At 34.0% G+C, this 16629-nt stretch overlaps 1 protein-coding gene across 1 annotated transcript; it reads right to left on the bottom strand.

The window, feature by feature from the left end:
• Positions 1-3251: 3251 nt before the first annotated feature.
• On the bottom strand, positions 3252-7280 carry LOC18439311 (peroxidase A2). Its single transcript, XM_006849479.4, has 4 exons — positions 6985-7280; positions 5730-5921; positions 4458-4623; positions 3252-3906 (listed from the first exon to the last, which is right to left on the bottom strand). Exons 1-4 carry the CDS (start codon positions 7195-7197, stop codon positions 3479-3481), a joined length of 999 nt encoding a protein of 332 aa, XP_006849542.2. The 5' UTR covers positions 7198-7280; the 3' UTR covers positions 3252-3478.
• Positions 7281-16629: the final 9349 nt, after the last annotated feature.

Genomic DNA, 16629 nt, shown 5'->3' with positions numbered 1-16629 from the left:
TCAAGGTGCTCTCCCAGGCATGTTTTGCTACTGGCTGTGAGCGCAACTGGAATACGTTCCAATTATTGCACAGGCTGTGAGCGCAACTGGAGTACGTTCCAATTATTACACACTAATAGGAGGAATCGACTCGCTTCGGAGAAGCTTCATAAACTAGTCTACGTTCATTACAACTTGAACCTCCCAGAGTGACAAATAAGAAGGAAGCTTGAAGACTATGGGTCGACAGACTTAGACACAATATTTGTCACATACACTACAGACTAATGGGTAGTAGAAGAGGAGGAGCCAGTGTTGCACAAGAGAGTGTTCCTTGAGGCTATCGGTGAGGAAGATCTTGAAGAAGATGATGAGCAGCATGAAAGAGGAAGCAGCCAGCCAACGTATCCACAATTCGTCGGAGATGTAAGTGATATTGCACCTAATAAAGGAGAGTGAGAAGGGGATCTAAGGGAAAATGAGAGAGATGATGATTTTGAGGCCACTATATCCCAGCCATATTATTCACATATCCAGTCCCAACAGCAACAGGGTAAGGATGAGCACTACAGTGTTGGTGAGATGGACAAGCTTCGGGGAGTTTGGATTGGGAACACAACAGAACACTAACACTCAGGGATTTAGGTATAGTCAAACGCCTATTAACATCGATGATTCGTTTTTAGACCGAATCAATGAATTGTCAAACGAATTCAATCAATGGCACCAGCGTGACCAAGAAGAAGAACGATGTCATCTGTCATTTTATTTTTAGATCGTATGTTACTAATTGTATGCTTTATTGGAGTCCATGTATGTTGATATACTTATTCCATGATAATTCTATATTTATCCTTTTGTGTGATGTAAATTAAATGGTAAATAGTAGTTCATGCAGGGAAAGAACATATCAATATTCGTATATTCATGCAAAGAAATGAAAATTCTTAATGGAGTATCCTCATTTCTTATTGAATTCCTAAAAAACAATATTTATAATGAATTTTAATAATTTTTTTGGATTTTTTGAAGCTTTAATCTGACCGATTCAGTCGATTTTCGATCTGGATCGCCGATTCGCCTATCTGGATCGGTTATTGAGGTGCTCGATCCGGTTGGATTGGAGTATACGATATGATCATATATCTTTTGTACAAGAGGTCAAAATTATTTTTAGCTAGTGAATTAAAAAAAAGAAAAAAAAGGTGGTTGGAAAAAAGCCATTAATTAGGCTTGAAATTGAAAATAATTTTTTTAGCTTTATGTCACACATCAAACTGATTTGATATGTGACGGCTAAAGTAGACTGTGACATCTTTTGACAAATATTATCATACCATACCATCTAACTTCAAAAACTAGTTGTGACCCATTATTTTAAGCTAAAGGATTTCATGCTTCCGATGGAGTATATCAGCGTTTTAAAAAACGTCGAGTCGAACCGCACACGCCCGATTCGACTCGGAATTCGCGAAAAGGGATCGGATCGGTTGAAAAATCGGAAATCGTCCGGTTCTAGAGAGAACCGGACGATTCCACACAGTGACTCGCCGATTCACTGTACGGAATTGGCGAGTCCGAAGAGTGAATCGGCGAGTCCGTACGGATTTTTTTTTTTTTTTTTTTTTTGTAATACTTGATCGATTTTTTTGTAATCCATGATCGAATCGTTTTTGTTTTTTTGTAATCCATGATCGAAGTTTTTGGTTTTTTGTAACCCATAATAGAATTTTTTGTAATCCATGATCGAAATGTTTGTTTTCTTTTCTTGTAATCCATGATCGCTTTTTTGTTTTTTTTTTTGTTTTTTGTAACCCATGATAGAATTTTTTGTAATCCATGATCGAATGTTTTGTAATACATGATCGAAATGTTTGTTTTTTTTTTGTAATCCATGATCGAAATGTTTTTTTTTTTTTTTGTAATCCATGATTGAATTTTTTGTTTTTTTCTTTTTTTGTAACCCATGATAGAGTTTTTTGTAATCCATGATTGAATTTTTTGTAATCCATGATCGAACTGTTTTTTTCTTTTTTTGTAATCCACGATTGAATTTTTTGTTTTTTTTTTGTTTTGTTTTTTTTTGTAATCCATGATCGAATTTTATGTAATCCATGATCGAATTTTATGTAATCCATGATTGAATTTTTTGAAAATTTGTGATTTTTTTTTTTTAATCCATGATCGAATTTTTTTTTGTAATCCATGATAGAATTTTTTGAAAATTTGTGATTTTTTTTTTAATCCATGATCGATTTTTTTGAAAATTTGTTATTTCTTTTTTTTAATCCATATTATTCAAAGAGAAAATGAGAGAGATGATGATTCTGAGGCCACCCTATCCCAGCCATATTATTCACATATCGAGTCCCAACAGCAACAGTGTAGGGATGAGCACGAAATACTGTAAATTAAATGCTGAATGGCGGTTCATGCAGGGAAAGAACGTATCAATATTCGCATATTCATTCAAAAACATGAAAATTCTTAATGGAGTACCCTTATTTTTTATTGAATTCCTAAAAAAAAATATTTATAATGAATTTTAATAATTTTTTCGAATTTTTTTTAAGCTTTATTCTGACCGATTCACCCGATTCCCGATCCGGATCGCCGATTCGCCGATCCGGATCGGTTTTTTGGAAGCCCGATCCAGGTCACCGATCCGTTTTTTAAACCATTGGAGTATACTATCTATTTCTTCTCTCGGGTATAACCCAATCTAAGAGGAATTTTAAGACCCCAAATTTTTGGATGTAACGACTAGCTATATTTAAAAAAGTTTCCAAATTGGACTCTCTTTATACTTGAAAAAAAATAATGTCTCAAGATTAAACAAAGTCCATTCATTTTTTTTAGGGTTCTCTTGTAGTGTTAAAAAACTCAAAATTAAATTTTTTTTTTTTCTTTTAAAAATAATCTTCTGGTGATTTTTAGTTGGTTTCCAAAATTCAAAATGAAAAAATCCTCCTAAATAGGTCTTCTGACCGAGGAGGTTCGTACACTATACATTTTCCTGCGGGAGCATATCATAAGCCCCTAAGCAACTATGTTAGGATTGAAAAGCTTGCCAAATCTGTGAAACATCAATTTTATGCCTGTTTGGACATGCTAATAGCCCTAATCACCTTTATGGGCAATAGAAAAATTAGTGTGTACAATCACATAAGTGAGAATAAAAATTGACGAAGGAATTGAAAACAGAAGTTTATAAAAGCAATTACTACAAGATCTGCCCTAAGGAGCTTAAATGTATCCCCAAAGAAGAGTGATACCACAAACTTAAATATCATGCTTCTTATTTCTGTTATTGTTATATCATTATTTCATTTGCTTAGTCTCAGAAGCTACAACTGTGAAACTTCATCAAGACTAAGCTTATGCCTGGCCCAAAAACTTATAGAGCCACACATGTAGTAACAAAATACAAAGAAAAACAAAGGCAAAATTACCTTTTTTACTAGAACAAGTATTGGTTGCCGAAGCATAAACGGATCGATTATTTTTGAATCTGACCACCATTGACCCTCCTGCAATTCGATCGTATTTCGCCACTGGTTCCTGTCAATGGGCTTATGTTACCCATTTTTATTATGGAATTCACAAAGCTATCGAAAAAAGTGCTCTGGCTACTAGCAAAGCTCTGTACGATAGGGACGGTGGCACCGTCTATGGAGAAAAGCTCTTGATCAGACTGGAGCAAGCCACGATTGCTCTGGAGGTTGGTATAGTAGTTGTTATCGAATCCATCTGCAGTGGTAGGGTCTAGGTCAAATAGAGTGGTGTCATCTGTAGAGTTGGTGCAGGAACCGCGTAGGCTTGTCACATATGCAGAGTCCATACTGGAGTCTTGTGCTCCGGTACTGTTAAAGTTGTACAAGCGATCGTTGAAAAATTGGCACTGGGCTCGCCCAAACGTGTGTGCTCCTGGGAAAGGAGAAAATGTGGGCAGAGTACTTCTTAATCATCAACCGATTATTAGATCAATTTGAAAAATTAAATTTAAACCATGCTCCAATATACATGCCTAAATAAAAAATAAAAAAATATTTGCTTCCACCTCTGTTTGTGTGTGCAATTCATTAGACTCGCAGTCAATCTGATTTGCACTATTTTAAGAGCTCCAAATCCATCTTTCTGGGGCAGAAGTGGATTTGAAGGGGCATTTAGATCTATTGATTTGGAGAAGAGGGGCACATACAAAAAAAAATTATATGGTTTTTAATTTTCTAATTTGGGTCTGTAATTTTCTCCCCATCTCATAAGGTAGTGAATTCTTTTCCTATGAGGGTCATTTAGTGGTAAATAATTTTCACATGTCCAAGAAACCTATTTTTTTCATAAATTTTTTTTTTCCACCTATTATATTTATATGAACTAAAGGATGCTAACCTCTCGGTCACTAACAACCAATTGTTTATTCGATTGATCCAATAAAGGTATTAACTTAGCCTGAAGGAACGGATGCAGATTATTACCGGAGAGGGCTACGACATCAGTGGTGTCAAGTCCTTGGTTGGAAAACATGCGGGTAATATTGCTAAGGCCGTCCCGGGGGCCCGGAAGGTTGCTGTTAGCCCCAGCTCTGTTCGCCGTAGTGCCGTCCCTTCGCCCAAGTAGAACACTCCATTCTGGACCTCCAGCCTGTGTAGTCATGAGCAACCGGCCACCAGTAAAATCGTCATTTTCTGAACATAGGAAATCTTATACTTTGAATATGCAGGACTATTTGGAAAATTTTCATAATCATCCATGAATCTATCTAGTATTAAGAGGAATTTGCTGGGCCTTAGAGCTTGAACTAAGAGTGGATCATGCCAAACCTGACACCACATAACATAAATTGTCACACCCCACTCCCTTTCTATCACTCTCCAACTCATCAATTGGACAGTGATGATCTTTATGACCACATATTTGATGTGATCATGTGGATCATAGAATATATCCTTATGCATGTGTTGTGTACACCATATATCGAAGTCTTTCTGAACTTCGTGTATAAAGAGAGAGAGAGAGATTCAAATTACTACTCAAAAGTGAGAGAGAACATGAGAGAGATTCAAGTAAACCAAACGAGAGAGAGTTGCTATTCAAAAGAAAGAGAGATTCAAGTTACCATTCAAGAGAGAGAGTTACTATTCAGGAAGAGTTAGAGAGAGAGACAAAGTGTGTAAGAGAGAGAGACAAGTTACTACATCATGTGAGAGAGTGTGTGTGTATGGTCCTCGGAACCCACGTTTACATAATTAAGAATCTCAAATAACGAGATCCCAACTAAAATAGTGTATGTAGTTGGCTAAATACGAAATATATGAGATATACCTCTCTCTAGATATAACCTCACTAACTTCCTTTCTAAACCCGCTCTCCCAACCGCATATAATTCCTTCAATCCACCTCATCCTTTTTACCCCGACAAGGGACGACCTTTACAAAATAAGTATTATATTTTCTTTAGACCTCTTGTTATAGAGATCTTTAGCACTTCTTTTTCGCCTCCCAAAAAAAACCTTTTTTTTTAACCATAATACCCTCACAAAGGTATAGTGATTTCGACTATCACTTTACCTAGCAGAGAGTATCTATTCAAAAGAGAAAAAGAGAGATTCAACCTACCATTGAAGAGAGGGAATTACTGTTCATCAAGAAAGAGATATATATATATATATATATAAAAAGAGGGAATTACTATTCATCAAGAAAGAGAGAGATATATATATATATATATAGCGAGAGAGAGGACATACCAAAACAACTGCAACTTCGGAAGCAATGGCAAGGATATCAGCACAAGACACAACTCCGGAACACTGGCTCTCCAAGGCAGTCTTTATGTCGTCCACCACAGGGAAACCTCTTGCTGAGGCTTGATTAGGGAAGGCGTCCTTCTCACTATCAATGGTTGAGGTACTATCCAGTAACAACGAACCATCACAACCCTAACATCACAAATTAGAGAAATAAATCAAAACCAAAGTATCCTCTATCATTTAGAGCAAGATTGAGGCCCCTGGTCCCACTATTATTATAGAATAAGGAAAATATTGTACAGGGTACTCAGACCAACATCTACTGTACATGATGGGCTATCGTTCACTTTTATGGTTGGCAGTTCGCCCGGTCGGGCCCTTGATTGATGCTTGTCGGCCTGGTTGAAAATAATAACGGGATTTGGATAAAAACAGGTCAAACAATTTGGTTGATTAGACTTGCTGGTTTTAATCGGTTCAATCGGCTGAATGAAGTTAAGCAATCTTAAGCTATTACCTCTGTTTTTTTAATTTTTTTTAAAGTCTGATCCAACCGATTAGACCCTATGAAATAAGAGTACCTCAATATTGTACTAGTACGAGTATATTATCGTGTCCTAACAATCCCGGAGTATCTTTCATGCAAACATGGATTATCAAAAATATAAACGTATTTCATGGAGACTAGGATATTATTAGAAAGAGAAAGGACTTAAGATTAAGACCCGTTTGGAAAGCTAAATAACTCGAACATGCAAGGGATCTGCTCAGGAGAGAAATTTTTTTTTTTTTTTTGTATTATTTTTTTTTAAGGGGGACGACATTTTGAGGGCCAATTTCTTTTTTTTTTTTTGGGTATGTGGGGCTGACAAGCTTCAACCCATTTTTTAAATAGTCAAATTCATTTTTGAAATAGTCAATTTTAAATACATCGGTAAAAAAGGAGGTCAAGACCATTAATTTAGTCCTCATGAATAGTGGAGACCATGCAAGGCCATTTCTCTCTCCTAAACGGGTGAAGGAAAAAGCAGGCCTATTCCCAAACTATTGGGCTTCGACTTCATTTAAGGGCGGCAACGGGCTGGGCCAGGGCTGGGGCGAGACCAAAAAAACAGAAAAAAAAAAAAAAAAGAAAATGCGAAAAACAAGGAAAAAAGCAGACTAGGCCAGGCCGGGCCGGGCCACGTGGCCCATTGCCAGCAATAGTTTTCCTAACAATATAACCAAAGAGAGAGAGAGAGAGTAAACATACATCAACAAAGCAATCATGGAAATGGAGACGAATCAAACTGGCTCCTATGCGCGCATCTGATTGGGCAGCTTGTTGAACAACGTTGCGCACAATGCTAATCACATTAGGGCAAGTGGTATCATAAAAGGTGGCACTCAATTGTGCCCTACCCACCCCAAAAAACCCTACAACTAAGCCTAGAAAAACAAGCCCCACTCCTTTGTTGGAACCCATTTTACCAAAAGAAGAAGCTCAACTCCTAAGAGAAACCCTTTTCTCACACTAAAACTAGAGGAGTATTTCTCTCACTTGTTGCCAAAACCATGAGGGTTGCCTCCCCTTATATATACACATGGAGCAATGGCCAAGCCATAATCTTAGCCACTGGGTAACGCTTGGTCGAGCCGTCGCTTACTTTTCAAACCCCTCTTTTCTGATTTATCCTGAAACCGTAGCTCTAAGTTATTTAAAATGGTGGGGTCAGGTGCGCTCACTTTTCAAACCCCTCTTTTCTGATTTATCCTGAAACCATAGCTCTAAGTTATTTTAAATGGTGGGGTCAGGTGCTTCTTGGGTTCACTTAAAGGAAACTAGATTTGAAATTTATAACTGATTATTAAATCGATCGTTTGACCTCAAGATTATGGATTCGTGAAAAAGTGATTTCAAAAGTAAGTCATGTTTTGATACATTTTATTTTCAAGATTTTCAAATGTTTATAGATTTGTTAGATCGTCACTATTTTTGAAACTTTAAATTATATAATTAGGGTTAACAATAGATCTTCATACCATCACAAGGTTTTCTAGTATCTTTAAGCATAGTTATGAGGTGCTACTTACTTTAATACTATAAATTGCACACTTCGGTTGATCTCACCCTTAAATTTTGGTATAAAAAAACCGTAAACCCTTAAATTTTGGTATAAAAAAACCGTAATCATTCTTATCCATCAAATGTGAAATTGGGCGAGTGGAATATGATATTTTCCAAACATAAATCAATGGAAAATATTCGCATGTGAAAGGAAAAGAGGGAATTCTCTACAATTTTAAGTACAAGCATACGAGGGATAAATAATAATAATAATAACCAATACTTTAAGAAAATAAAAAGGGAAAATAGCAATTCAAGGAGGGTATTTCAGATATATTCTTTTTGAATATAGGATATTTAATAGGTTGTTGACATATTTAATAGGTTCTTGACACGTGCGGAATTTTTCTTCTTGACATATTATTGGGGAATGATAGGCGGCTTCCAACAAGACTTTTCCTCGCATGGCACAAACAAAATATCAAAAATGTTGGAATCATTCTCTTAATGTTTCCCACTCTTTTGATATTAAGTGTGTTCAAATGGTTATGTTGGAATCATTCTCTTAATTCCACTTTGAGTACTTTCAATCTAAACAATGCTTGTTTTTGTATTTAGTGGCAGTTATAATAGGGTGTGGTTTGTATAGAGTCGAAGCTTTAAATAATCAAATTAGAGCCCACCTTCAAATAGTATCGAGAAATGTGATTTCAATACTGAAAATATTTGACTAGCCTTAAAATATATTTTCATCTTTAATTATAAAATTTAAAGCTTCAAAAATAATGCAGATGGAGCAGGTCTATGAAAACTTGAATAACTTAAAAGTTGACAATACAAAAATACGTTACAAAATGCACTATTTCCCAAACTTAAAATCCATTTTTTTCTCATGTCCAGGCATCTTGATGTTGAGATGATCAATTTGATGATATTTGAGCATCAAAACAACCTCTTCTAGTGAAAGTTTTGAGATAGGCTCTAATTTGATTGTTTAGAGTCTAGGCACTCTATAAACTTTTCCCTTTATATAATAATAAATATATAGTATTAATCTAAATAGTAGTTGATAAATAATTGTACTTTTTTTGAATTCTTTTAGCTGTTCTGTTTCGGCAATAATATTACTTTTGATGCATACCAAAGTCTATTACTTAAGAAAACAACAGCTACGCATCAATTTATTAGTGAAAACGATTAGTGATAAGTCCTTTTGACTTATAGCCTACAGTTGTTAGTTGATAATGTTTTACCCTCTATGAAAGGTCTTCAATGATTGGTGAAGTCCAGAAGTGGAATAGTCTATAGGGAAAGAGTCCGGGTTTAACTGGTTAGTGCTTGAGGATTTGCCACATTACGTTCTAGGCTTAATTCCTATCACGGAAAAGGGCCCTCTCCCCTCCAAAGGTAAAAAGCATCCACATCCATCTTAAAGATAGATGCAAATAAGCGGTCCATTTAAAAACAATTGCAACTAATGCTCCAAACGTTTTCTTAACATAATTATTATTTCTGGTTTTCAAATTTTATTCATTTTTTCATATTCATGATTTCCATGTTAAAGATTATATATTATCTAACAATTAAGATCAAATTATATTTCGATGATATATTTATTGCCAAGCCCGCATTTCTACATTTGTGGGCTTGGCTGCATGCTAACTGCATCCTTATCTTAATGCCAAGATTAAATGAAAAACCTCATATGAAATTGAAGATGAAGTATCAAAAGCACATAATTAAACATAAAGAAAAATAGATCGAAAACATAAAGATTTATTTGGTTTAACGTGACTACGTTTACGGGCGAAAATAATCAATAATTTCTTTTATCATAGAACTCCAAAAAATACAAGAGCCCTCTATTCTAAGCTATCACTCTTTTCAAGACTTAAATAAATATAACTTTATGCGCAAAATACCCTTACCAACCCTGTTAAAGCTAGAGATAAAGTTGCTCATGATAAATCTTAACAAGTGATTGTCAATATTCGGAAATTCATTACCCTAAGATAATGAATTTTTTAAACCAAAAAAAAAAAAAAGTTTGAAAGAAGGAAGGAGATACTTCACTCACGGACCACCAAAAAGTGTGGCGGCTTGGCCACTTCCTAAAAGACAGGAGACGAACCCCTCAAAATGAGTATTGACTTTGGTGCCACAGGCTTGAGAGGTCAAAAAATGAGGGTTTTTAAAATAAAGTAATTCTACACCCAACTGGATTTTTTTTTTTTTTTTTTTGACAATCTTGTGTATTTTTTCTGTCCTCGATTTTGGCATGGAAGATTTTTCTTTTACCCATGATTCCATGTTGCTCAATTGTTAGGCACACATCACTTTCGGTCTTTTTTTTCTTAGATACAAGACTACTGCTGGCTAGTATTTTTGAAAAATGACGATTTAGATAGAAAATCACTCATTTCGGATTGAAAATTAGTGAGACCGGTCTAGTTCGCTCTATATAACGAGAATAGGGCAGTTCCTGTTAGTTATGTCGGGGAACTGGCCAACCCCGCCCCACCATTTATTATTTTTCAATTTTATATTTTGTTCTCTATTTTTTATTTTTTATTTACCAATTCACTCAACAGAATCACCGACCCGGACTACCATCCACCAATCTGAACCGGTTCTCACGGGTGCCAATTCATCCAACCGATCTATTTTTTAAAAACACTGCTAGTATTTAAGGCTTTCCATTATTAATCAAGTAGATCCATATGAATTGGACATTCAAGCTGCCAGAATGAAACCAATTACTACATCTAATAATTTGTTAGATGATAAATTAATGTATGCTAAAAAAAATTAGATAATGGGTCAAATTTACACCCAAGTTTTTTTCTACTAATATCGCTTTAACAAGAGTTAAAATAAAGCTCAATTAGGTTTTTCCTTTTCTTTTGGTAAGCATGCCCCTGAATTAAATAAAATTAATGGTAACCTCTAAGGCCCCTATTGACTCCTTGGAAATGGGACTCCATGGAGAATATGTATCCTGGAATTGGCATTTCCTAGGAGATGGGTGTATGATGTTTGGATACCATCTGGCAGAGACCTAGAAGTTGCATCTTCATTATTTGAATTGGCTCAAAGATGTATCTTCAAGAAATTCAAAAAATTTCAATATATCATTATTTTTTAAAAAAATAACTATTCTCAACGATATAAGTATTGTACTTCAGAATTACTTAAGTCTTTTTTTTAAGTTTTTGTCCAAGTGAGACATAAACGGCAACATTTCAAAATTGTCAAGTTTGTCTTTTGATATCTAACAACAACCAAAATTTGAGGCAAAAATTGAAGTTTTTTCTTCAACAAGTTCAATATAATCTCTATACTTGCAAAGGTGAGATTTCATCATTCCAACAGTACATTCACAAAGCACGTGCATTAGAACATTAATATCATAATTAGAACATTAATATCATAAATATAATAATTAAAAAATAATATAATAATATTTTATTGGTATTAATATATTATAGTATTATTATATTATAATAATATCATTATAGTATAATATACTAATAATAATATGGTATTATTACAACATTATTATATTAACGGATGAAGTTTCTATAAAGCATAGGCTTTAAAAATATATATATATCGGTAAAGCCTCAACTCAAGATATCGTCCTGAAAACACATCGGGCATGAAAATCTCTATGATGGCTTTAAAATCAATTTCCACCACCGATTATAAAATTCATACCTCAAAAAATACTACAGATATTGCAAATCAACAAGCACTTGAAAATAGATAGTCCAGATAATGTATTATAATGGACATTGTTTTTAAAGATTGGAATCTTTTTTTTTTTTTTTTACAACAATGGTCAAGATCGATATGATCGATTTGAAGGTTTTTCAATGTCAGAACTACAATCTTCTATGAATTTTGAAGTGAGGCTTTACTTATTTCGATAAAAGACTGCAACCCTATCAAAACATTTTCCCTAAAAATAATAATTTCATTCCACCGTTAGGGTAAAGGAAAATTTATATGCAAGATTATTCAGTGAAAGTGAGGGCATGGCATAAGAGCTTAACATCTTGAGTTCTATTCGTATCGCTAGTAAAAGACGTTGTCCTTGCTGAACTAAACCAAAAAAAAAAAAAATTTGAAAAAGTGAGGGGGCCTACAACGAATGGAACTGATTTGGTTATGAGTATTGAATGGATTTAGTTGGAAGAAGGTTCTCCTTTCTTATTTTTGGCCTGCATGAAGAAGGCTCTTACATGGACGTAATTTCCATTTCAGGGAGAAAGAAGATGTTCTTTCCATTGTGGAATTATTTATGTAGCATGCTTTTGCAGGAGCACATTATGTATTTACTCTCTCTCTCTATGTAAAGACCTCCCCTTATATGCAACTGGAGCAATGACCTTTGCTACAGAGTAACGCTTGTTCAAGCCATTGCTTACTTTTCAAAATCCTCTTTTTTTTTGTGGTCTTTGAATTAGCTCTAATTTATTTTAAATGGTGGGGTCAGGAGCTTCTTGGGTCCTCTTATTGGAAACTAGATTTGAAATTTAGAACCTGTTATTAAAAACCAGATTCCGGCTCCACTAGTGTTTGAAAAATCAAACGCACCTTGAAAGCGGCACAGGGCCAAGTCCAAGTAAAATGAAAAAGCACCTTAAACGGTCTAATCAGGCATGTCTGGATCGGTCCAAAATTCAAACACACCTTGAAAAATGGAACGCACCTTGAAATCTAGGCAAGTCTCGATCGGTCCAAAAAGTGTTAAAAAAAAAAAAAAATTCCAAGCAACATGAGAAGTGTGTCTAAAGCTTAATTATACAAAACACATCCAAATACAGTTAAAAAAAATAGTTATTAAAAATTTAATTTGTGCCAAAAGGTATTTTTGAAAATTTTAAAAATATGGGAAAATGTTAAAAAAGTATTCATGGTCATAATACTTTCCAATCTTTGCTAAAAATAATAAAAAATATTTAAAAGCACATTACAAATACATTCATTTTTTTGAAATTTTATATATATCTTTTGAATTGTTTTTTAAATACCCTACCAAATCACCAAAACCGGATTGGCCATTGCCTAGTTCTGGTTTGACTAGCCGGTTCTGAGTTGGAACAGTCGAGTTTGCATATACTGGACTCGGCCATGGATGGTAAAAGGATTCGCTTGAGACTCAAGAATTGCCTGGTCCCAACAATGAGCTAGCTGGTTCATTACATTGCATTGCTTATTTGGGTAACCCTGGGTGATTCTTTTAATCAGGACCATCCATATCCCGCAACCCTCCTGAACCAACTCGAACAATTCCTTGTCGCACAGTCAGGAGGGTCTCCAATTCCCATGATCCTGAACAAAACAATCACCCAAGGTTATCCAGAAAGGCGATGCATTATAGTAAACCACCTGGTTCGTGAATCTGTATAAGATCATTTAAATTTGGAAATTTTTTATATAATGTGCCAACCTCGTACAAAAGTAAGGAGCTCCTAAGAACCCATTGAGAAAAGTTGTTCAGATACTGAAAAACCTACAAATTGATCATCTCGAACTCAAGGTTTATAGGTATGAAAAACATTGATTTTAAGCCTTAAAAGTGATTCATGTTCTGATACTTTATTTGAACAGTCTATTTTCAAGATTTTTAAGTATTTATAGATCTACTTGATTGTCTCTATTTTTTAAACTTTAAATTTCATAATTAAGATTGACAATAGATTTTCATACTTCCACAATGTCTTCTAGCGTGCCCTTTAATTGGAGAAAAGAGCAGCTACCAAAGTCTATTAATTAGGAAAACAGCAGCTATCCATCAATTCATTAGTAAAAGCGATCAGGGATGTTACTTTTGACATATAGCCTCTAGTTAGTGAATCATGGTTTACTATGATAGGGCTTTAATGATTGCTAAACTCCAAAAGTGGAATAGTCTACAAAAGTGGAACAGTCTACAGTTGATCTTTATGCCAAGATTAAAAAGAAACACTTCATATGAATATTGTTTTGCAGGATCCTAACTAGACATGTCATAAGAAAAAGGAGATAAAAGTATAAAAAACAGGATTAAACATAAAGAAAAGTAGATCGAAAAGGGTTGAATATAAAGATTAATGTGGTTCAACGTGACGGTATTATCAGGCGAAAACAATCAATGATTTATTTTACTAGAGAACTCCAAAAGATATAAGATGGCTCTATTCTAAGATATCACTCTTTTCAAGACTTAAAACTCAAAATAAACATATCTATATGCACAAAATACCCTTACCAACCATGTTAAAGCTGGAGATAAAGTTGCCCACAATAAAGATTAACAAGTGAATGCTCATACTGGGAAATTCATTATCCTAAGAAAATGAATTTTTTAAACCAACATATATATATATATATATATATATATATATATATATATATATATATATATATATATATATTTATTTATTTATTGAAAAAAGAGAGTAATGCATAATTTTTTTTTTTTTTGACAAATAAGAGCTTTGCATACTTGACTCACATGCCACCAAAAATGCGGAGGTCGGCCACTTCGTAAAAGTCAAATGTGGAGGCGTGGCCACTTCTTAATACGACAAGAGAGGACCCCCCTCAAAATAAGAGTGACTATGGTGCCAAAGACTCTTAGAGACAAAAAATGATGGGTCGTAAACTAAATTAATTCTACACCCAACCGGATTTTTTGACGATCTTGTGTATTTTTTCTCTCCTTGATTTTAGGCATGGGATTGATTATTCTTTTCCCCATGACAATCTTGTGTGTTTTTACTATCCTTGATTTTAGGCATGGGATTGATTCTTCTTTTCCCCATGACTCCATGTTGCTTGAGTGATAGCACCCATCACTTTTGGTCTTTTCTTAGATACAAGAATATTATTTGCTAGTAGTCGAGGTTTAAAAAAATGACAATCTGGATCGGAATCACATAATTTGGATTGAGAATCGGTGAGATGCATTCAGTTCTCATCATACAATGAGAATCGGGCAGTTTCTGTTGAGAACCGGCCAGTTCTCTGACATATTCAACTTGTTCTGTCAGGGAATTGGCCGATTGCCGTTCCATCTTTATTTTTTATTTTTTTTCAATTATTTATTTAATTCTATATTTTTTATTGACCGATTAACTAGACTGGATTGCCAACCCAAACTGCCAATCCAGGCCGGTTCGCACAGGTGCCAATCCATCCAACCAATCCATTTTTCCGAACATTGTTAGTATTTAAGGCTTTCCATGATTCATTAAGTAGACCCATATGAATTGGACATTCCAGCTGCTAGAATGAAGCCAATTACTACATCTAATGGTTTGTTAGATGATAAATTAATGTATGTTTAAAAAAAAATTTATATTGAGTCAAATTTACTCCCAAGTCTTTTTCTACTAGTATCACTTTTAACAAGAGGTAGAATAAAGCACAATTTTGTTTTTCCTTTTCTTTTGTAAGCATGCCCCTGGATTAAATAAAATCAATAGTAACCTCTAAAGGAAATCCATTAAGACTCAAGATTACTCAAATGTAAGGTTGCCAACTGCATTTTGAATTTTGTGAAGAGTTTCAAGATACGTACTTTTGTTTGTGAGTACATGCGTATGTGGGTGCGTACTGTGCATTCATACCCTCGGGCAAAAGAGATACTTTAAAGGATCTTTTTAGTATGGACTTCTTAGGATCAATCTAAGAATCATCAAATGATTAGTTTTCAAAATAATATTTTGAATTCCTCAATATTTTTATCTTGCCCTTTAAAAATTGGAAAAATTGAACGGTCGTTCAATCTTGAGACGTTATTGTTTCAAAACCATAGAACCAATGGTTTAAAAAACGGATCGGTGACCCGGATCGGGCTTCCAAAAAACCTATCCAGATCAACGAATCGGCGATCCGGATCGGGAATCGGGTGAATCGGTCAGAATAATGCTTAAAAAAAAATCGAAAAAATTATTAAAATTCATTATAAATATTTTTTTTTAGGAATTCAATAAAAAATGAGGGTACTCCATTACGAATTTTCATGTTTTTGAATGAATATGCGAATATTGATATGTTCTTTCCCTGCAATGAACCGTCATTCAGCATTTAATTTACAGTCTTTCGTGCTCATCCCTACACTGTTGCTGTTGGGACTCGATATGTGAATAATATGGCTGCGATAGAGTGGCCTCAGAATCATCATCTCTCTCATTTTCTCTTTGAATAATATGGATTAAAAAATAAAAATAACAAATTTTCAAAAAAATCGATCATGGATTAAAAAAAAAATCACAAATTTTCAAAAAATTCTATCATGGATTACAAAAAAAAATTCGATCATGGATTAAAAAAAAAAAATCACAAATTTTCAAAAAATTCAATCATGGATTACATAAAATTCGATCATGGATTACAAAAAAGAACAAACAAAAAAAAACAAAAAATTCAATCGTGGATTACAAAAAAAGAAAAAAACAGTTCCATCATGGATTACAAAAAATTCAATCATGGATTACAAAAAACTCTATCATGGGTTACAAAAAAAGCAAAAAACAAAAAATTCAATCATGGATTACAAAAAAAAAAACAAACATTTCGATCATGGATTACAAAAAAAAAACAAACATTTCGATCATGTATTACAAAACATTCGATCATGGATTACAAAAAATTCTATCATGGGTTACAAAAAAAAAAAAAAAAACAAAAAAATCGATCATGGATTACAAGAAAAGAAAACAAACATTTTGATCATGGATTACAAAAAATTCTATTATGGGTTACAAAAAACCAAAAAATTCGATCATGGATTACAAAAAAACAAAAACAATTCGATCATGGATTACAAAAAAATCGATCAAGTATTACAAAAAAATC

This window comes from Amborella trichopoda, chromosome 4, assembly GCF_054954075.1.
Source record: "Amborella trichopoda isolate Santa Cruz 75 chromosome 4, AtrichopodaSantaCruz75HAP2 v2.0, whole genome shotgun sequence".
NCBI lineage: Eukaryota > Viridiplantae > Streptophyta > Magnoliopsida > Amborellales > Amborellaceae > Amborella > Amborella trichopoda.
This window is presented reverse-complemented; position numbering and strand designations above follow the sequence as displayed.